This window comes from Lonchura striata, chromosome 2, assembly GCF_046129695.1.
Source record: "Lonchura striata isolate bLonStr1 chromosome 2, bLonStr1.mat, whole genome shotgun sequence".
Classification (NCBI taxonomy): Eukaryota; Metazoa; Chordata; class Aves; order Passeriformes; family Estrildidae; genus Lonchura; species Lonchura striata.
The window spans coordinates 116,319,911-116,342,708 of NC_134604.1; the positions used below are offsets into that span (position 1 = coordinate 116,319,911).

At 47.7% G+C, this 22,798-nt stretch overlaps 1 protein-coding gene across 4 annotated transcripts in view; it reads left to right on the plus strand.

Moving 5' to 3' along the window:
- SON (SON DNA and RNA binding protein) overlaps nucleotides 1–22,798 on the plus strand; it is a 37,271-nt gene that overhangs the window by 5,067 nt on the left and 9,406 nt on the right. For all 4 annotated transcript variants that reach the window (XM_077781716.1, XM_077781715.1, XM_021538733.3 and 1 more), the window contains exons 3-8: nucleotides 1,608–10,904; nucleotides 11,937–12,097; nucleotides 13,548–13,688; nucleotides 14,937–15,128; nucleotides 19,433–19,543; nucleotides 20,073–20,189. In XM_077781716.1, coding sequence (XP_077637842.1) covers nucleotides 1,608–10,904; nucleotides 11,937–12,097; nucleotides 13,548–13,688; nucleotides 14,937–15,128; nucleotides 19,433–19,543; nucleotides 20,073–20,189 — 10,019 coding nt within the window. The remainder of the gene's footprint in view (nucleotides 1–1,607; nucleotides 10,905–11,936; nucleotides 12,098–13,547; nucleotides 13,689–14,936; nucleotides 15,129–19,432; nucleotides 19,544–20,072; nucleotides 20,190–22,798) is intronic.

Sequence of the window (22,798 nt, forward strand, 5' to 3'; positions counted from 1 at the left end):
TAGTTTTGAACCCACTGGTCCTTTTCCTGTCACTCCAGGCTCTTGTCAGTAGTCTTCCACCACCTTTACTGTACTGGAGGGTCATGGTTAGGTCACCTGAAGTCTCTCCAGGCTGAACAATCCCAGCTGTGCCAACCTTTCCTCCCAGCAGAGCTGCTCCGTCCCTCTGCTCATTCTGGAGCCTCCTCTGGGCTCTCTGCAGCAGCTCCAGCTCCTCCTGGGCTGGGGCAGGGTTGGGGCAGCTCTGCAGGTGGGATCTCACCTGTGGGGCACAGGGGCACAATCCCAATCCCAGTCCCTCTCCTGACCCCCAGCTGGGGCTCAGCCCAGGGCACGGGGAACTCTGGGCTGGAGCAGGTCCAGCTCTCCCAGGACTGCTCCATCTGCTCATCCCAGCCTGGATTTATCCCAGGGGTTGCCCCAACTCAAGTGCAGCCTCTGGCCTTGTTAAACCTCAGCAGATTCCCATGGAGCCTTTCTGGAGCAGGTCCAGGTCCCTCTGGATGCCTCATCCTTTAGAGGTGTCACCTGCAGCTTGGTGTCACCTGCAAACCTGCTGAGGGTGCACTTGATCCTTCTGTCATTAATTAAGATATTAAGTAACACTGATTCACTAACAAAGCTATTAAGTAACATTGGTCTCAATATGGACTTCTGAGGGACACCACTGGTCACTGATGTCCGTCAGGACTTAGAGCTTTTGACCACTGTCCTCTGGATATGACCATCCAAACAACTGCTAATGCACCTGACAGTGCACCTGTCAAATTCTTCATTCCAGTTTGAAGAGAAGAATGTTGTGTGGGCACTGGGTCAAATACATTACAGAAGTCCAGATAAATGCCATCTGTAGCTCCTCCCTTACCCACTGATGTGGTCAGTCCACCGCAGGTGGTCAGACAGGATTTTCCCTTTGTGAAGCCATGCTGGTTGTTTCAAATCACTTCCCTGTCCTCCATGTGCCTTAGCAGAGCTTCTAGGAGGATCTGTTCCATTAACTTTCCAGCACAGAAAGTTGTGACTGACAGGGTGGTAATTCCCAGAATCATCCTCTGTTTCCTTCTTCAGGGCAATGGCATTTCATTGCCATAGGGCAAGGTTAGATCATGCATTAGGAGAAGAATCTTCCCTATTAGAGTGGGCAGGCCCTGGCACAGGGTGCCCAGAGCAGCTGTGGCTGCCCCTGGATCCCTGGCAGTGCCCAGGGCCAGGTTGGACGCTGTGGTTGGAGCAGCCTGGCACAGTGGGAGGTGTCCCTGCCCACGGCAGGGAGTGGAACAAGATGAGCTTTCAGGTCCCTCCCAACCTAAACTGTTTCATGACTATGATACTACTTGGAAAGAGCTGGGTTCCCTCTGGACTTCTGAGCTGACTAACAAGATTTGGGTCATTTTTTGAAAAAAGTGTTGCTTAAAGTAACTCTGAGAGGAAGGAAAGAGAGCTGGAAAAGGAGTGTGTGCTGTTTGTGTGTGGTAGTCCAGTGAATTGAGCATGATTTGCAAGTTTAGTTGTTTTGTACCTCTGTCCATGTACTTCGCAACTACTCTGAAAGAATTTTTTATACGCAGTGTGACAAATGTTTACAAGGTAAATGTCATTTTTTCTAGATGTAGACAAAAATACTGTGAAAAATAGTACTCAGTCTACAAAAAGGAGCTCTACTGGTGAAGATGAAATTCCTAGGAAAAAAGCAAAGAAAAACAAGAAGCACAAAAGCAAGAAGAAGAAGAAAAAGAAGAAGAAAAGAAAGAAAGAGAAAAAGCATAAAAAGCAACCAAAGGAATCCAAGTTGAGTGCACGTCCTGGAGAACCTGCAGGCGTGCAGCCGGCCCCTCTCTTGGTGCCAGAGCAGTGCAGCTCCCAACTGAATGTACAGCATGGAGTGCTTGCAGATGCAAACCTGGCTGGCCACGTGCAGCCAGAACTGTGCTCAAAACCAGCTGAGGGGCTTGATAATCAAGCTTTAGGACTTGTTTCTCATTCAGTGACTGATTCTCAGCAAACTGCAGAAAATCTTGGAAGTGTGGAGGGGACTTTGTGTGCAGCAAATCCTCCATTTAATTTAGAAAGCATCCAGTCTAATATTGCAGAAAATACTAGTATAGCTCAAACTAGAATTTGCACTAGTGAAGAACAAATTCAACAATCCCATGAAAATATTTATCCTGTAGCTGTTAATGCCAGTGTTGTTGATACTGGAAATCATACTTGGTCCGGCATCCCATCTGGAATTGTCAGTAAATTGGAGATTCAGAAAGATTCAGTAGAAGCACTAGGAGGTGCAGAAGTTACTCTGAAATCTCCAGGCATTGGGGAAGCAAAAGCTTCAGATGCAGCTCTGGAGCCTGAGACCATGGAGGTGTTGACTTACTCTGAAGCATCTCATCAGTCTGTGTCTCAGAGGACAGCACAGGGATTGGACACAGCTTCAGAATCCGTTTCCTTGGCAAGTGGTGTGACAACATCCCCTACACCTGCAAATTGGGCACCTCCAAGTGCTGTGGCTGGGCAAGAAGTGAAAATTCCAGAAACAGCTGAAAAATCTCTGCACATGGGAAATGTGAGAAGTGTGGAGAGACCTTTGGAGCTGGGGGGTGCGAGCAGAACTTTGGAGCCATCCCTGCAGCCCTCAGTTATATCTGGGAGTTTGAGCATGACGCAGGGCAGCCCCATGGAGGCTTCCAGTGTTCTGAAAGCAGGTATACCTTTGCAACATCCTGTGACAGTATCTGCAGCCACCCATGTGACCCACGTGGAAATAAGTGCCAAAACACCTCCAGGACCAGGAGCTGTTACAAAAATGAAGGATACGGAACCAGCTATGGGAAGTGTGAAAGCTTTAGAAACAACCGTGGAACCTGTGGGTGTTGTAGCAAAAGATGTCAGAGCAGCTCATGAAAGTCTGCAAGGCAAAAGTGTGGAAGGTACCACTGGTTCTGCAACAGCACTGGGTGCATCAGGAATGTTCCTACAACATGGAGTCTTGGCAGAAACAAGGAGTGTAGACAGAACCCAGGGATCTGCACTTCCAGCAGGACTGACAGGTATGAACATTGTTGCAGAGGCAAAAGGATTAGGAACAACTTCAGAACCCGCAGCGGTTGTACAGACCTTTGTTCCCCAGACAGCTCCAGAAGTCCATATGGCAGAGGGTTTTAGGAGTCCACAAGCAAAATATTCAGAAGGTACTTCATTGCTGAGAGAATCAAAACCTGAGAGTGAATCACATGTAAGAGGTTTGGCAGCTTCCCTGTCTTTGCAGAAGGAAAACACACAAGGTCCAGGAGGAGTCCTGACACCAGCAGCTGTGGTGGAAGCAAAAACTTTTACAACAACTTCGATGTCCTTACAAGTAGAAGGTGTGAAAGCTTCAGAAGAAGCTATACATTGTGGGACTGTTACAAGTCCAAGACTTCCTGCCTTAGAAAAGACTCCTGAACCTGTGGTTGTATGTGAAAGCGTGAAACCAGTTAGAGAGGCTGAGGCGTCAGCAGGGGTGATGCCATGGCAAGCCACAGCAGAGAGAGAACCTCTCCATGCAAGCCAAACAGAGAGTTCCATCAGTGCCCAATCACAGCTCATGGCACACACAATGCCCTCACAAACTGAGGTGCTGAGGAAGAGAAAGGATTCAGAGCACGTCCCAGAAGCAGAGACAAGGAGCAGAGAAGCAATCCTGGGAGCTGTGCAGACCTCAGAAACCAGTTCAGAATCTATTCAGGAGCAAATAGTAGGTCATTCAGCAGCAGTATTGGAGTCTTCGCCCAGAGTGGAAGAAAACAGTATGGCATCAGGAGTACTGACAGAATTGCCAGATATGCAAACTCAGGGATCTGCTGTAGAACATGAAATGGCAGCAAGGAGGACCAGCACACAAGGAAATGAGCTCTTGGCAATGGAGAAAGCAAAATATCTGGAGCCAGCATCAGAAGCTGGAGGAATGAGGTGGCTAGAGAGCATGAAAGAGTCCGCAACAGTAGAGGTGAAAGGTTCTGAAACAGGTGAAGAGCCTGAGGTACCTATGCATGATGCTTCAGCAGCTGTTCCAGAAAACTTGCATGCTGAAAAGCAACAAGATCTTCAAGTAAAACCTGCTACAGAGTGGAAGAGTTCAGAAGAGACTCCAGAAATCTTGGGTGCTTCTGAAGCAGTTCCAAAAACAGGGGATGTGAAAGGCCTGGAAACCACACTGGAACATGAAGTGACAGCTGAGGTACAATATGTAGAAGGAGTACAGAGTCAACAGGTGGAGGATATGGTGATTGAGAAGGAAGATGCAGAGCAGACTCAAACATCTGAGCCTTTAGTAGCAGAAAAAGTTCTTAGTTCTTCACATGCAGCAGAGGAAGAAGTTTCAGCAGAGACTCCTGTAGCAGAAACACAAGATTTGGAAACAGCTCCTCGGACTGATGTAGAGCTGAAAGATGGAGAAGCAGCTGTAGGGTTGGAGGCAGAGACAAAAGATTTGGAAGCAGCTCCAGTACCTGAGACTGATGCAGAAGCAGGTCCAGAACTTATAGAGGAAGGCCAGTTGGAAGACACTCCAGAGGCTGAGGATATCAAAGAAGCAACTCCTGAAGAAGACTCAGAGAAAAGAGACTCGGAAACATCCGATGTGCAACCTGATGTGGCGGCACGAATGAAGGAGACTCTCATGAGGCTTGAGAATGTTATTGAAAAAAGTAGTCATAGAACCAGTGAGAAAAAACATGATTCAAAGAAACAGAAAAGGAGCCGTTCCAAGTCTCAGTCCAGGTCTAGGAAGCGGAAGAAAAAGTCAAGGTCACGTTCTACTTCCAGGCGTTTGACCTCTAAAAGAGCACGTTCTAGGAGCAGAAATTATTCAGTTTCCAGAAAAAAGCATTCCAAATCTAGGTCCCGATCTGTGGAGAAGAGAGAGAGAATGTCTTCCCGGCGGTCCAGGCGTAGACTTTCTAGGTCATCTGACCGTTACAGGTCTAAATCCAGATCAGCAGAAAAGAGATTGTCCAGACGGAGACGCTCCAGGTCATCTGACCACTACAGGTCTAAATCCAGGTCAGTGGAGAAGCGACTGTCCTCCCGAAGGTCCAGACGCAGACGCTCCAGGTCATCTGACCGTTACAGATCCAAGTCCAGGTCAGTGGAAAAGAGACTGTCCTCCCGAAGGTCTGGGCGCAGACGTTCCAGGTCTTCTGACCGCTACAGGTCTAAGTCACGGTCAGTGGAGAAGCGACTGTCCTCCCGAAGGTCCGGGCGCAGACGTTCCAGGTCTTCTGACCGCTACAGATCCAAGTCCAGATCAGTGGAGAAGCGGTTGTCCTCCCGAAGGTCCGGGCGCAGACGTTCCAGGTCTTCTGATCGCTACAGATCCAAATCCAGGTCGGTGGAGAAGCGGCTGTCCTCCCGAAGGTCCAGGCGGAGACGTTCCAGGTCATCCGACCGCTACAGGTCTAAGTCACGATCAGCAGAAAAGAGGTTGTCCTCCTGGCGATCCCGCCGCAGACATTCCAGGTCCTCTGACCGCTCAAAATCTAGATCCAGGTCTTCAGAAAAGGGCGGAGGCAAAGAATACTCCTGGAGGTTCAGACATCGGTCTGGTTCCTCTGATCGTTCAAAATCCAGGTCAAGATCTGTTGAGAAAAGAGGTCGGAAGGCATCTGTACGGAGGTCCAAACGTCAGCGCTCAAAGTCCTCGGATGGCTACAAGTCTCGATCCCGGTCAGTAGAAAAAAGGGATCGAAAGCAATCATCGCGGAAGTCTAAACGTCAGCGCTCCAAGTCCTCTGACCGCTACAAGTCTAGATCCAAATCAGTAGAAAAAAAGAAGGAATCCTCACGAAAATCCAAGCGTCGACGTTCAAAATCTTCTGAACGTTACAAGTCTAGGTCTAGGTCTGTTGAAAAAAAGCGCAAGGAGTCTTCAAAAAAATCCAAACGGAAGCGTTCCAAGTCCTCTGACAGTGTAAAGTCAAGGTCCAAATCTGTAGAAAAAAAAGATAAGTTATCCTCAGCAAAGTCCAGTAGCAAGCATGTGGAGTCTTCTGAACTTCAGGAGTCAGCCAAAGGTCTTGATAAAGATGTTCCTCAGTCTTCTTTTGAAAGTGAAGGTAAATCCTCTAATGGTCCCACATCAGTAGCTTTGTCTGATGAAGGAGTAAATGGCCCAGTGCTGCCACCATCATTTGGAAGTGGATTATCCCAAACTTCAGAGAATCTTGAGGAAGGCTCCTCATCTGTTGAAAAAGCAGCAGATCTGCAGCATCCTGCCATGTCTGAATTTGATACCTCCAAAACCCCAGATGACCAGGAATTGAGATCCACATCTGTGGAAAAAACACAGGATTCAGAGCTGTCTAGGACATCTGAAAATGGATCAACTGAAAAAGCGGCAGCTCTGGAGTCTTCATTGCCACCTGAGCTTCCACACTCCACATCCAAGTCAAGATCCTCATCTGTTGAAAATAGAGGAGATCTAGAAACTTCTTCAGTAGCAGAATTTCATGTCTCTGCATCGCATGAAGATGAGTCCAGAACTGCACCTCTCAAAGAAGTAGAAGGTCCAGAGCTTCCTCCAGCACTTAAAAGAGGCATGCAAATTCAGTCATCTTCTCTCCTGCCTGAAGGTGAGGTCTCCAACTTCTCTGATGGTTGTGAATCACAGCATATCCCTGGTGAACACAAAGAGCTTTCACAGGTTCTGCAAATACCTGAACGTGAGTCTTCCCAGCTGGCTGACAGCCCTGGAGCAGTGGAAGCTCAGAGGCCTTTCCTGCCACCTGAAATGATCCGCCCTGTGATCCCTGATGGCTGTGAGTCAGTCCAGATGCAGGAGCCTTCTCTGCCTTCTGACAGTGGACACTTCATGTCTCCTGATGGACCTGGATCAGGATCCAGCTTCACTGCACCAACACAGGAGCGTCCATTGTCTGTAGATGAGCCCTTTAAGTCACCCCATGGAAATGAACAAAGATTTTTATCTGTTGAAAAAGTCAAGACTCCAGATGTTTCCCTGACATCTGTGTGTGGTTCTGTTGAGGTGTCTGCTGACGTCATTTCAGTGTCTTCTTTTGAAGTTTGTGAGTCCAGATCATCTGTTGACAAAGCTTTAGATGGTCCAACGCTTCCACAAGTGCTTGAGGTTGACTGCTCCAGATCTTCGGAAATACATGAATCAAGATACCTAACTGGAAAAATAGATGGTGCAGGATCTTTGGTGATGTCTAAAAGTGGGATTCCCATATGCCATGATGGCCACAAAGCAAAGTACAATTCCTTTGAGCAAACAGAAAGTGCAGAACTGTCAGCGGCATCTGAGCTCCGGTGTTCCATCTTACCTGAAGGCTATAAATTGACATCTGCTGCAGTTGAAAAACTGGAGATCCAGAAACCTTCCCTGTCACTAGAAAGTGGCTTCTCCATGTCTGCTGATGGCTGTGAATCCGTGGGCACGCCTGAAAAACTACAGCCCCCGGTGACTGCTGTGACATCGGAAGATGGGATCGTGCTGTTGCCTGACAGTCATGAGGTGAGACCCGTCCCTGCGGAGAAAGCAGAAATGCTGAATTCATCCGAAGTGAAACACCTGGCGTCCCCTGATGGCTACAAGCTGAGATCTGCCTACAGTGAAGAAGTGCAGGTGCAGGAGCCCTTTCTGATACAGGAAAGCAGGTGTTCTGTTGCTTCCGATGGTCATGAGTTGGCATCCGCCACTTTTGAAAGAGCTGAGGAGCCTTCTCAAGTGTCTGAAAATGAGTACACAATAGGGCTTGATGGCCCAGAGTTGACATCAACCCCTGCTGAAAAAACAGAGCTGCGGAAGCTTTATCAGATGCCTGAAGAAAGATGTCTGGAGTCCATCGACAGCCAGGACCTGCAGTCACTCTCTGCTGAAGAGACACAGGTAGAGCAGCCTGCTCTGGTGTCTGAAAATGAACATGCTGTGTCCTGGGTGGGCCAGGAGTTGAGGTCCAGCTCTCCTGAGAAAGCAGAGATGCAGGAGGAGGCTGTTGTTCCTGACAGTGCTGTGTCTTGTAAAGATCACAGCTTGCCCTTGACTGGAAAACCAGAAGTGGAAGAGTGTTCTCTGCTGCCTGAAAATGAATACAGTGAGTCTCCTGAGGTCCAGGAGGTGATAGCCAGCCCTGCTGAGAAGGAGGTGCAAGAACCTTCTCTGACACCTGGCAATGAATATTCCATCTACCATCAAGGCCAAATACTGCAGTCTGGCCCCACTGAAAGCACAGCAGTGCCGGAGCCAGTGCTGGTCCCAGACAACCAATACGCTGCATCTCCCAAGGGGCAGGAGCTGCTCTGTGCTTACCCTGAAAAACCAGAGGTGCAGGAGTGTTCTTTGCTGTCTGAAAATGAGTACGAGGCATCCCCCAAAAGGCATCATTTGAGATCCAGTCCTGTTGAAAAAGAAGAACTGGAGGAACATTCTGAAGCATCTGAAAGTGAAAGTTCAATATCCACTGATAGCCAGGAGTTGCAGCCTGCTGTTGCTGGAAAAACAGAGCGGCGGGAGTTGTCCTTGTCTGAAGGTGAATGTCCCGTGACTCCTGAAGGTCAGGAGCTGCAGTCCAGCCCTGCTGAAGGAGTACTAGCCAAGGAACCTTCTCTGACATCTGAACATGCTCTGTCACCTGAAGAGTACGAGTCAAGATTGGGGCATGCTGAGGAAACAGTGGGTGTGGATTCTACTTTGGCAGCTGAACGTGACCATCTCTTTTTCGAGAGCCAGGAGGTGAGTTTCACCTCTCTTCAGAAAGCAGATGTGCGGGACCGTTCTCCAACACCTGAAAATGAACATGGAGCATCTCCTGATGGACAGGAGTTGAGATCCACCACTGTTGAAAAAGTAGATGGTCTTGAACCCTTGACACTGAATGATAGAGCCTCCATGTCCCCTGATGGCAGCAACTTGAATTCTACCACTGTTGAAAAAATGGATCATGCAATGCCTTCTTTAGTGCCTGAAGGGTGCTCGGTGTCTCCTGATAACTGCAGTGTGGGCCCTGGTGAAGAAACAGGGGATCTGGAGCCCTCTTTGAGATCTGAGCGTAGATACTCCACATCCTCATATCAGGAAGGTCAGGAGCCAAGGTCTCCCATGGAGGAAGAGGGTCTGGAGTCTTCTGTGACTTCTGAACATAGACGATCCCCATCCCCTGAGGGCCATGACCAGAAGTCTATTGCCGATGAAGAAATGGATGATCTGGAGAGGCGTTCCACTTCCCCTGATGAGCATGAGTCAAGATCTAGCATTGGTGAAGAAGCAGAGGATCTGGAGCAGCCTTTGACAACAGAACGTAGGTGCTCTGAGTCCTCTGATGAGCATGAGTCAAGGTCAACCACTGGAGAAGAGGCAGAGGATGCAGAGACCTCCTTGGCAGCTGAAAGAAGAGATTCCGTATCCTCTGATGACCGTGAGTCGAGGTCTGCTGCTGGGGAAGATGTAGAGGATGGGGAGCCCTCCTCGACAGCTGAACGTAGACACTCCACATCTTCTGATGACCATGAGTCTAGGTCTTCAGCTGATGAAGAAGCAGAGGATGTGACAGCTGAACATCGCTCTGTGTCTCCTGATGGACGTGAGTCAAGGTCAACCATTGGTGAAGAAGCAGAGGACCAGGAGCTCTCTTTGACAGCTGAGCGTAGACACTCCACATCTTCAGATGAACAGGAGTCAAGGTCTACTGCTGGTGAAGATGCAGAGGATGTGGAGCCCTCCTCAGCAGCTGAACAAAGAGATTCCACCTCATCAGATGAGCAAGAGTCAAGGTCTACTGCTGGTGAAGAAGCTGAGGATGTGGAACATCTGACAGCTGAACACAGACGTTCCGCATCCCCTGATGGGGCTGAATCAAGGTCTACCACTGCTGAAGAAGAAGGAGAGGATGCAGAGCCCTCCTTGACAGCTGAACAAAGAGAGTCCACATCATCAGATGAGCATGAGTCAGAGTCTTCCAGTGGTGAAGAGGAGGGAGAGGATGCAGAACCTTCTTTGGCAGATGAGGAAAAGCAGGATTCCATGCCTCTTGAGCAGTCAGAGGAACAGGACTCTTCTTTTGTCCCTGAAAGTAGACGTTCTGAGTCTTCCGAGCGTGAAAAATCCAGATCCAAATCTGTTGATAAAGCATCTGACAAGGAGTCTCCACAGAGATCTGTAAGCAGACACTCAAAGTCTCCTGCTCGCCAGAAGAGTCGATCCACATCTGTGGAAAAAACAGCAGACAAGGAATCCGTGCGGAGGTACAGACGGAGACGCTCCAGGTCCACGGCTCGCCAGAGGAGCCAGTCAACATCTGTAGAGAAAACAGCAGACAAGGAGTCCTCACGCCGGTCCAGGCGGAGACGCTCCAGGTCCGCTGCTCGCCAGAGGAGCCAGTCCAAGTCTGTGGAGAAAGCAGCAGACAAAGATTCATCGCGCAGGTCCAGAAGCCGGCGCTCCAGGTCCTCCCAGCGCAGGTCCAAGAGATACGACACAGACTCGCGCTCCAGACGGAATCGCTCCAGGTCAGCCACGAGGAGAAGAGCATCCAGATCTCGGTCCAGCTCGTTGTCGCGTTCCAGGCACAGGAGGAGAAGCAGGTCGAGGTCGGCATCACGAAGGCGGCGTTCCGTGTCCAGAGACAGGCGCAAGAGGTCTCAGAGAAACAGATCGAGATCTACTGACAGGAGGAGGAGAAGATCCGACTCGAGAGACCGCAGGATATCGCTCCGATTGCGGAGCAGGAGTCGGACCCCTCTTCGCCAGAGGCGCTCGCGGTCCAGGGGAAGGAGGCGGAGCTCCAGCAGGTCCCCGATCCGGCTGCGGCGCTCGCGGTCCTCGGGGAGAAGGCGCTACAGCAGATCCCCCGACCGGCGCAGGTCCAGGTCCTCAGAGTTCTCCAGCAGATCGCCCAAACGTCTTACAGACCTGGGTAAGTGAGCGCTTTATTTTCAGTGGTTCCGTGCCGAGGTGGAAGTGGGTGGATTTGCATTGTCCGATTCAGCTCTGGAGCATTCGTAAGGGATTTCTTAGAAGTCACTCTGTACATTAGTTTCAGGCAGTGACTTCCAGCAGGAAGTTTTATGTTGGAGAGGAATTTTGAGCATTTGAATGAATGCCTCTTTAGAGCCAGTTTTACCTTGCTTCTAAAGCTTTTGTACAAAGGTAGCGTGTTGCAGCCTCAAGGAACATTCTGAATAATATTAAAGGCGGAGTACTTCAAGTACTTGTATGTAAGAAAATTTAGAATTTCTACTCCTGAGGACAAAGTCATTCACATGCCAGTTGGAAAGTCCCAAGCTCTGTTGTCAGCTGTTCCCAGAACTCTGTCTTGCCTCTTTCCCATGGTAAGAACTTAAAGGAAAGAGAGACTTGTTTGTGAAAATACTCCCAGACCCAACAGGTCAGAAAATAAAATAAAATATTAAGAGCTGCATCTTTCCTCTGTGCTTGGAGGAAGAGAGGCTGTGTTGTTTCTTGGGTAATGAGTTAATAAAGGGAAAGCTCTGTTAACAGTTTTGTACCTAATTGTGTTTTAAGCAAGAGCATGTTTTACTTTCTCAGAGCTTGTTTTTCAGTTTGGTGGTTGTAAGTAGCGTTAGGCTACATCTGGGGAGATGAGACTTCCTCCAGAGGTTTTAGAGCTTTTCAGAGGTAGATAAGGAGGAAACTCTGGACTTTATGCTGTGTAGGAAGGACTCAGTATTGCCAAAACAGGAATAAATCAGTGAAGTAAGAGACATCAGAACTGGGGTGGTTGGAGGATGTTGTAGCTGGGCCTGCTATGGGACTGCTGGGTTACGTTTGCAATTTCACTTGCCTTCTGCACAGTCTAAAGCAGCTCAGTACAATTTCAGTTACTTTCACAGAACAGAAAAAATGCTCAGTGCTCTTGTTTAGCTTGCCTGAAATGTTTATAAAAATAATGATTTCTCTGTAAAAACAAACAAACAAATCTTTTTAGACAAGGCCCAGCTGCTTGAGATCGCCAAAGCCAACGCAGCCGCCATGTGTGCGAAGTCTGGCGTGCCCTTACCCCCGAGCCTGATGCCTCTGCTGTCCCAGAAGAAGGATGACAAAGCCAACCAGAAGTCCTCGAGGGACACCCTGAAGGAGCTCACTGAGGTGAGGCAGAACAGCAGCATCAAGCCTGGAAATGGCCACACTGGGGTTGGTGACCTGTGGGAGCTTGTCACTGCGTGCTGCTGTCACCTGGGAGCTGCCTCGTGTTCAGAATCCCCAAATCCCCGGGGCTGGCAAAGCCCTCCCAGCCCAGGGAGTCCCAGCTGGGCCCCATGCCCACCTTGTCCCCAGCCCAGAGCACTCAGTGCCACCTCCAGGGGACACCTGCAGGGATGGGCACTCCAAGCCTCCCTGGGCAGCCCCTGCCAAAGCCTGAGCACCCCTTTGAGCCCTTACTCTTCCCACAGGTTTTATTAAGTCATCAAAACTGGTATTTTTTAATTCCGTGGAAGTGCATAAAATCAAATTATTTTGGGTTTTTTTCTTGTTTTTGATTCTGTTCTAATTTCATACAAATTGGTGGTTGTCCTGCAGTCCTGTCAGTGAAATCCAATGCTTTCACTCCTGATTTTTTTGTTCTGGTGCTGTTAGTTATTGTTGGAGTTGGAAGGAACTTCAAATCTCAGCCTGTCCCACCCCCTGCCATGGGCAGGAGCACCTTCCTCTGTCCCAAGTTGCTCCAAGCCTGGTCCAGCTGTCCTTGGACTTCCCTCAGAATGGAGAAAATCTGGAATAGAAAAGTGCCTTAATTTTTTTGGTTTTTAATTGCATCGTGACTGTGACAGTTCTAAAATTGTGTTGACAGAAATAATCTGAGATGAAGCAATGTCCAGGTTCTGATAATCTGCAGTAGTGCCTGGGCTGGGGGTGCAGAAGTACTGAGCAAGAGCTGCGTTGGTGCAGGTGCCCTGTGGTGACATCCTGGGTGGTTTTTCACATACCCTGACCAAGATCCAGCATATCTTGTGCTAATCTGCAGGCCCCAAATCTGCACTTCCCTTCCCTTCCCTTTCCAACTTTTGGAGATCTGTTGAATCTTGTTTCTGTTCCTTTGACTCAAAATTGTCCACAGAAGGGGAGTGCAGGTGGTAGGAAATCAGTAAAGACATTTTAACCCTAAAATTCTGGCCCCTTGAGAAAGTCTTTTTGTCTTTGGTCATTTTCTTCCTCTCTTTCCTTTTCCCCTCTTGGAGTTTCCTCCCAGTTTGCGTGTGTTATCCCCTCAGTGTTTTGGTTCTGTTGGACATCAGATGGGGGTGGTTTGCATAGCTGGCCAACACCACAGTATTCCAGAGGAATCTGAGCTCTCTGAGCCATCACTTCTGACAGGGTCCCTGCTCTGCCAGAGAGCCGAGTCAGTAACCAAGGAGTGCCATGGTGGTGTTGGATAATTTGTGTAGAATATCCAAAGTACATCTATTGGTGCTGTTGCTAAAAAGATTTTCCATTCCTGGGTTAGTAAAGAAAACCACTTTTTTTGGTAAAAATGTGAGTTTGTGTTGAAAGTTCAGGTTTGCTCAGAAATGACATTTCCCTCTGGTTTATTTTTCAGAAATGCAAGAAGATTGCTCAGAGCACCGATGATGTGATAGTGAACAAGCCTCACGTTTCTGATGAAGAGGAGGAAGAACGTCCTTTCTATAACCATCCTTTTAAGCTGAGTGAACCCAAACCTATTTTCTTCAATTTAAGTGTGAGTGCTACTTACGTTTTCAATACTTTAAATCCTAGTTCTTTTTAAATAATGCAAGTAATTCTATAGAAATGTATCAAGGGTTGATAATCTTGGTGAAACTGGGAATATTTTTTAATCAGTTTAAAGGAACACTCCCAATTCCTTCAAGATTAAATTGATAATCCAGTTTTACTGATTGGTAATTGATAAAATTGTGAGTGTTTCTTCAAATGCATCTGGAAATCAAATGCTTTGAAGCATGGATTAGAATTAGTTTAAATTTTGTTTGGGCTTGTGTTTTTTTGGGGTGTTGGGTGGGGTTTTTTCAGTCTTATTTGGGATGGGGGGTTGTGCCCATGAAGGTCTGCTCTGATTTTGCAGGATATAAAGCACTAAAAAACTTTAATATGCTTAGCAAAACCAGAAATAACATCCCTGGTTTTGTGTATAAATAGGTATAGCTTGTGCTGTACACAAAATAAGCGGCAGTGCACGTTTAGGTAAGGTGTTAGGTAGAAATTGATTTAGATTTTATATTATATTGTTAGAAAAGGCTACAAGGAAATTCAAGAAACCTTGGAATTCTTCCAGGCTCTGAGGAAGAATGAATGCTCTGTAGTGGTTATGGACTGCTCTGCCTCTTGGTCTTATTTTTGACCCTTTTCATTTTGGTCTTCATCTCTCCTAAAACCATTCCCATCCATATTCCTAGGAGTTTATCCAATATTATCCAGTGCTGCCAGCTGTGTTTGCCTCTTGGAAAGGAACCTGGCAGGGATTTCTGCAGGTTTTTAATACATTAACAAGACCGGGCAAAACAAGACATTGTCTGCTCAGAGACTCAGGCTGCTGCTAAAAATATGCCAGAATTAGAAACTCAAATACTGAGAGCTGTTTTCTCTCCACTCATGGGCAGCCTTTGATCACAGGCAATGTTTTGCTGCCCAGGATTTTTCCATGGAGCTTTCCGTTCAAAATACCTGTGTGGCAGGTGGAAGTGTTCTCCATGTGAATGGGGTCAGCTGGGAGGGGAGGGTCAGGAATTTCGGGCTGCTGAAGTTGTTTTTAGGGGGTTTTCATTTTCTCTGATAGCACAATTTGTGGGTCACTTGTGTGTTTTTTAGGGCTGTGCCAAAATTATTAACTATAAAGGCTTCTTACTCTTTTTGTTCTGTAAAAACCAAATCCCAGGTGCTTGCAACAAAACCACCTCATGACTCTTGGGTGTTCTCAAGCCTTAACATTTTCACATTTTATTTCTTTCAGACTCCCAGCATAAAACCAGCACCACCACCCCAACCAAAAAACCAGGTCAGCCTGTCCAAGGAATTCCCTGTTTCCTCTGGGTCTCAGCATAGGAAGAAGGAGGCAGACAGTGTGTATGGAGAGTGGGTTCCCGTGGACAAAAACGGCAAAGACGACGGCAAGGACGATGTTTTCCCCAAGCCAGCCATTGAGGTAAGGAAGGCAAGGAGAGCATATCATATAAGAAAACCAAAACCATCACCTGGGCAGTCTGGTACCAAACTTCAGTCTGGGAAAACAAAAAAGGCACTTAAAAAGGTAGTGCCTAACACTGCACTGAGCTGAGAAGCTGAGCCCTGCAAATGGGGATGCTCACATGGGCAGTGGTGGAAGCAGCCTGTACCCATCCTGCTTCTGGCAGCTGGTGGCTTCTTGGTCTCAACAGAACTTAGACTGTAGCTGGAAGATTAAAAAAATTCCTTGTTCAGTTTCCTGCAGGGGTTAATTAATAATACCTTGATTTGCACAATAATGTATGTAGCGCTAATTAAAATTGTCCCACGAGTCTTAGAACAAGAACATCACACTGGAATGTAATCCATTAAAAGTTGTAAGTCACTTCCTCTGGATGTATTGATTTTTTAGCTTTCCAGTCATGTTTTCTCCAATGGCTGTCTTGCACGTGGCCTTCCAAAGGAGAATCTTAATTGTATGGATAATAAACTAAGAAACCAAAGCAAGTGTTTTTCCCCTTGAAAGTTCTTCTAAAGAACATTTTTGGGGGCTGTTGTAATTAAGTAAATTAAATATTTAAGAGAGATGTTACTATTTTTAAGCGTGTGTTGCCTCAGTGCACCTCCAGCCTTGTTCTCACACCTTCCAAAGCCAAACCCCAAAGCCTCCCCATCAGTTTCTGACAAAGCCATCTTAGCACTTGGTGCATTTTGTTTCTCAAGACCTTTCTGATACTGGCCAGTTCACTCCCTGAGGCACAGAAGGAATTTTCTTCTGGCTCTTCTACAGCACCAAAAGCACAGAGGATGTAACTTAGCCAGCTTTTTCATGGAATCCCTCAGAATTTGATGGTTGGGCACCCAGTTTCTTGTTCCCTCAGCACAGGAGGGAGCTGCACTTTGGGCTCTCATGCTCCAGTAAAACCCTGAGATGTTTGTTCAGAATGTCATTCCCAGTTTCATTGAAGTAAATATATTTAACATAAATTCCTTTCCTTTCTGTTGTGTGTACCTTTATAAATGCCTGTAACGATGTTGTCTGATTTTATATTTTGTAAATAAATACTTTTATTTGCGTTTACCTTAACTTGGTTTGTGTTAAGGGTGATTTCAGGGGCGTTAGCTCCCAGCAGTTCATCCCCTGGGGTTTGGGAAGTGCAGGTACAGAATTGCTGTGTGTTTCTCCAGGGAGCCTGACAGGTAACACAGTGTTTCTCTGCTTAATTATTTAATGTTCAGGAGGACTCTGTGGTGGAAATGGCTCCCTTGGAGCAACACGAGGCAGATCCTTGCTGGGGGAGTAGAGAACTGGGAGTGCTTGGAACTGAAGTTTCACCTAGAATTAACCTCCATTTGTTGTTGCTGATTTTGCAATACTGTTCTAGTGCAAGTCTTGACATGAAACCCCCACACAGTTGGTTTTGTTGCTGTGTTTCAATTCACATATTAGTTATGGGCTTAGTCTGAAATGACCCTGTTCATACATTACAGCTTGTTTTAATAAAATCTGATGCTTTAAAGTAGTTGTGTGTGGTAGTAGGAGATGGAGGGGAAGGTCTGGAGTGATCTGAGGGCTCCCCATGTCAGTAGCAGGCAGAGACACCTCTGAGGAAGGAGTGTTTGGAAGTGCAGAGTGCCAGGGTTGGGCTAGCCCAGGTGACTCATGCAGAGTGTTGGGATCTAAGGATGCAGAAAAGCATTCATGGACCTCCAGAGTGTGTAAAACACCTGCTTTTTACTTGCTTCAGGATTTGTGATTTGTGGGGGTGAGTCTGAGAAAGGGGATCAGCCAGGAGAGCTCTGGGGGAGAACAGCACCTCACTTCCACCTGTTTTCCTTGACTCAGGAATAACAACAACTTCTTATACCTTGAGCAGAGATGGTTGTTTTCTTTTCCAAGATCCAAAGCTGCCATCGAGTGTCTTGACATAACACAGAGCCATGATGGTCTCCAAAATGGAGAAGTGTTTGGGAATTAACCCAGCAGGGAATGTTGCTAGGCCCCAGTCCGGTAAAGCACTAACACACCTCTTTAGCATGGCAGTGGTCCCCTGTGGTTTCATGGACTGCTTCCATGCCTTTGTGTATTGCTGGATTGAAACTTTTGGTGAGTAGAAGAACTTTTATTTATCTCCTGGACCAGTTTCATAAACAGAACATTAAATAATTATTCTAATAATTATTTATATGATAGAAACTTGAAAACTCAGCCAGTGTGCATTTGAAACAGGCATTTTTACATCCATGCTGTTGTGTGAGGGGGGTGTTAGATAATATTTTAACTCTTCTTGTGCCTTTTTTGTGTTCTGTTTGGCAAGAAATAAGCACTGAACTCAGCCCATAGACACCCGGGACTTGTGGGGATTTTACCTCTGTTTTGGTCAGTGCCAGATATTCCAGCAGTGATCTTCCAATAGAAACACCTTTTTCCTAAAGACCAGCAAAAAAAAAAAAAAAAATCTTCAAATCAGATTTAATAGAGCACAAAAGCAATTCCTGTGTTTGATGCCATTGTAGATGTTCATATCTGTGTCCTCCTTTCAGTATTTACTGAATTCCTGACCAGGCTTCTGGGACAGGGTTTGTGGTTTAACAGTGTTTGTTTTGTTCAGCGGAGTCACTTTTAAAGGAGTTTCAGTTTCTCTTCCTGGTCCTTTAGTACAAAATGTGTTAGAGGTGGAGGTAGTGACAGCAAAAGAGGTAAAGCTTTTACAAAGCAAATGAAAATGAAGTTCATGTTAACCCATCTCCTTGATATGTGTGTGCCAGCTGCATTTCTGATTATTGGGTTTCTTTTTTGCCTCAACAGTCCCAGCCCTTCCAGGTTCTGCCACATCTCAAGAAATTCCATTTGTCTTTGCACTCTTCCCTCTCTGCCTTCCAAACAGAATGATCCATAAAATGCACATCCTTTGAGGAGCAGGGCACAAGGATTTTATAAAATAGCTCCACACCAGCCAGAATTGGTACAGCCCCAAATGCTGTGGATTTCTCTCCCCATGGCTTTGCCCAGAGTGAAGGTCTGCAGTGAGCTCCTTCCTGTATTTCACATTTTCACCACGTGACTCTGCAGCATGGTTTCAAATATATTTTTCTTTACAGTATATTGTAGTTCGGCAGCACAGATGTAGATAATTCTTTCCAAAGCAGTGGATTCTGTGAGCTCACAGCCTGGTTTTACAGGATCCCCGGGGCTGGAAAAGCCCTCCCAGCCCAGGGAGTCCCAGCTGGGCCCCATGCCCACCTTGTCCCCAGCCCAGAGCACTCAGTGCCACCTCCAGGGGACACCTGCAGGGATGGGCACTGCAAAGCTCCCTGGGCAGCCCCTGCCAGGGCCTGAGCACCCTTTCCATGGGGAAATTGCTGCTGCTGTCCCAGCTGAGCCTGCCCTGGCCCAGCCTGAGGCCGTTCCCTCTCCTCCTGTCCCTGTTCCTGGAGCAGAGCCCGACCCCCCGGCTGTCCCCTCCTGGCAGGGGCTGTGAGAGCCACAAGGTCCCCCTGAGCCTCCTTTGCTCCAGCTCAGCCCCTTCCCAGCTCCCTCAGGAACTCTCCAGCCCCTTCCCAGCTCCCTCAGGAACTCTCCAGCCCCTTCCCAGCTCCCTCAGGGACTCTCCAGCCCCTTCCCAGCTCCCTCAGGAACTCTCCAGCCCCTTCCCAGCTCCTCAGGAACTCTCCATTCCCTTCCCAGCTCCCTCAGGAACTCTCCAGCCCCTTCCCAGCTCCCTCAGCCCCTCCTGGGTCTCCATCCCCTTCCACAGCTCCATTCCCTTCTGGTTTAGGCTGACGATGAAAATTTGAAACACTAAAGTCAGGATTGTGGAATGCATCTGATTCATGCTGGAATTACTTTATACAGACAAGCTTTAGTGTGACTTAATAGCAGAGTGCTCATGTGACCAGCTCTGCATAGTTTTAGATAAATTGCATTTAATTCTGTTGGTTAAGAAGATCTAAATGAACAGTAAAATGCTTCTCTTTATTACACACCAGAATTTTTTGTGACAAACAGTTCTTAGAAAATAAGTCATTGGATATTTTGTGTGTACAGGTGATTTTAAATTACCAGGGTGTTACAGTTTAAATTCAGATTTGTCTTTGTTCAGGAAAGCCCATCTGGTGTGGATTTATAGTCCCAGGATTTCAATCATGTTGCCTCTTTCTTTGTCGAACCAATAATTCACACTAACCCCACTTGGTAGCATTGATTCTCCAGCAGCTTTTTCCAGCTCAAGTGGACACTGTTGTGCTCTGCTGTGTTTTTACAAATGCTCTTTTTCCTCCTAGTGTGTGGACATAACCACAGCCATGAACGACAGAGCAGTGGCCCAGAAAAGGCTCAATGAGAACTCCTTTGACCTGGAGGCCATGTGCATGTTGAACCGGGCACAGGAGCAGGTAAGCTGGGGCCTTTCAGCAGCATTTTGGGGAGCTTAAAGAAAATCTGTGTTTTCCTTTCATGGCAGCTGGTTTTCCTCTCTGTTTAATCTATTTTCAATCTGTTTAAGTTTGGAAACTCAGTTGTGGGCCAGTGTTTCAAAGTTCTGCACTTCCTAACACTGAGTTTTGATGAGCTCCTTTGTATATGCCATGTTTTCACTCAAGTCACTCTGAAACATAGTTTCAAATTTAATTTTCTTTTAAGTTTTTTGTGATTTCACAGCACAGATGTAGGTAATTCTTTCCAAAACAGTAGATTCAGCAGTTTTGGGGATGAGGAGACCTTGAACTCTATGGAGTTGGAGCTCAGGTTTCAGGGTGACCATTCAGCTGCTCAGATTTTGGGAGCACCTGCTTTCATCTGAGTGTGAATGAACACACCAAATACCAAGAACACGATGTGAAAATTCCTGAGAGGCAGCAGAGAGGTGCAGGGGGAAACGTGGAGGCATTAGTGCTGGTCTCAGTGCGGGTTTTGCCGTTGCAGATCGACGCCTGGGCTCAGTCCAACTCCATCCCTGGGCAGTTCACGGGCAGCACCGGAGCGCAGATCCTGTCCTCGGACGAGCTCACCAACAGCGGGCCCCAGGCGTGGATTCGAAAGGTACAAGTGACCCAGGCACTGCTGCTCAGCAGCACCTGGCAGCAGTGCAGGATTGCCACGTGCAGGACGAGTGCCTTGCCCTGTGGCACAGCGTGTGCCCAGTGCAGCAGGCTGGGCTCAGCCCCGTCCTGGGTGTCACAGCGAGGTGTGACCGCCGAGGCACAGCCTGCCACTGACAGGACACTGCTGGTGCTGCTGTGCTGCCAGTGGCAGATCCTCCCTGCCCCACTGGCACTGCGACACCTCAGGCAGGCTGCGATCCTGCTGCTGTGGAAATCAACGGTTTTTGGTATCGGCTTCAGTGAACCAAGTCCCAAACTGCCTTTGTGTTTGCCTTGGTTCTCTCTGGTTGCTCCTTTGCCTCTCTCTGGATCACCAGGGTTTTCTGGGAGCCAGAGATGTGGAGTATTTAAAGCAGGAGTTGCAGTAAATAAGTTACTTTCATTCTGATGTTGTTTAGATACAGTACAGTAGTTCCCTCTTGCTGTGTTACCAGTAGCTGATTTTGGGGGGTACTGCGTCCTCCATCCATGTGTTTTGTACATTCAGTTACTCAAGCTGCATCTTTGCCAGTGAACACTGAGCTGGTGCTGTGTCAGGAAGGAGATCTGAGGAGTTCAAGCAGCATCCACCTTCCAGGCACAAGGAATAAGGAGTTAAGCTGCTCAGTCTGGCAGGTGCTGCAGCTGAGTCTGTATCAGCTTGGGTTGGGGCACCCTCCAAGCTGGGAGGTCAGATTTGAGGTTTAGGTGGAATTTTCCATAAAAGTTGGTATCAGCTGAACGCAAAAGTCTGGAATTATAATATCCTGAAAATAGAAGCATTTTTTTTTGCCAGGATTCACTAACTTATTTTTCCACTTCATATAGCCAAGCGCAGAGAGCCAGGGAACACAGATATGAGTCACTGGCCAGATGGGAATCTTCTGAGATCTTGTCAGTGCTAATGCAGAATGTGCATGATAAAGTCTGCTTTTAACAACTATGAACAACTGATATTGTAGCAAAATGCTGCCTTTGATGAAGACAATCCTTGTTCCTGGCAGAGGGAACTGTGAAGCACAGGGCTATGTTGGTGACGAAGGAGTTTTTCCACTGGGGGGCTTGGGAAGGAGATCAGCAGGGCTGTGAGGGGAGGGTTCTCCCTGTCTGCAGCACCTGGAATGGGTTCCCAATGCCCTGGAAACGGAGCAGCTCTGAGCAGCTCTTTCCCAAACCTCCTCCCTGGAGTCTCCTGTGATGGAAGTGACAGGAGGGGCTGCTCACAAGGGTGAAGTGGAAAGGGCCAGGTGTGATTTTCCTGTCCTCCATCTTCACTCTGGGATCTGCTTTAAAGCAACCCAACGAAACAAACCAAAATAACAACCAAAACAACAGATATAAGCCCAACAAAATGCTTCATGGGAAGAGAGTGTGAGAAGAGTGTGGTCTGTGCTTGTGGACATGACTGCTGTGAGGAGCAGAGGAATGTTGGAACATTTTGTAGGATCTGGGCATCAGTGAGGCAGCAGCAGCTCTCCTGCCCTGCCCAGAGCTGGGAATGTGCTGTGGTCACAGTGCAGGCTCTGGGGCTGGGCACAGAGGAGGCTCCTGCTGGCAGCAGGAGGAGTTGGAGGCTGAGGGAGGTGAGGACAAAGTCCTCTCCCTGCTCTGGCACTCCTCAGCTGCTCTCCTTCTCTGCCAGGTTCCCCTTCCCTGACAGCCCCAAGGGTCCAGAGCTGCCCAGAAGAGCCCTGGGGCTTCAGGAACGGTGGGGCTGGGAAAGCCTCACTCAGCTTCGTGTGGAGTCCTCCTGTGGCTGCAGGAGGGTTTCACAGGAAGAAGTGGGCATGTGGTTCTGAATCCATGTTACCTTTCTCAGGGGCACGAACGCAAACCACCCATGAAATGCAAAGTACTGGTTGTGTGTTACCCGGACACCTGAAATTGTGTGACAGTGATCAGTTACTAAGTCAGGCTTGTGCTCCCTTTTTGGCCTAAAAACTGTATCTTAACATTGTATTTTCACTCAGGCCAGGAGTTGGACTTTGATCCTTATGGTGTCACTTCCAACTCAGGATGTTCTGTGTTTCTTGATTTTTGCCTTCAGGCAGGGCTCTGGAGTTTCTTGGGGGATGTTGTGTCTGTGAATGAATGCACATTTCTGGCTGAGGCTATTTGCTGAAGGCATTTCCCTTGGGAATTTGCCATGGGAGAAGCTGTGACCAACCAGCACAGACTGAGCCTGTGGCAGCCACTGCATTTGGGTCTCAGGAAAGAAGGAATTAGAGCAAGCACAGACACTGGGTGTGACAGAGGTCACCACAACACCAGGGAGGTGGAACAGGAGAGTGACTGGGGAGGGCAGGAAGGGACTTGGGAAATTTGTTTGCTGAGCTCTGTCTTCACTTTGCATTTCGTGGATTTCACATTTTCTTATCCTTTCCTGGTGACTCTGGAGAGGTAATAGCACTCAAACCAGACTGCCTGGAATCTCAGTTTGGGAATTAGGCACTGCAGGGATTCATGTGGAGTACTGAGGAGGGGACACTAAGTAGCAATAAGGTTTATGTTTTTAATTACTGGACTAATTCCTGGTGTTTATGTGCAGGGGCCTGAGCAGGGTCCATA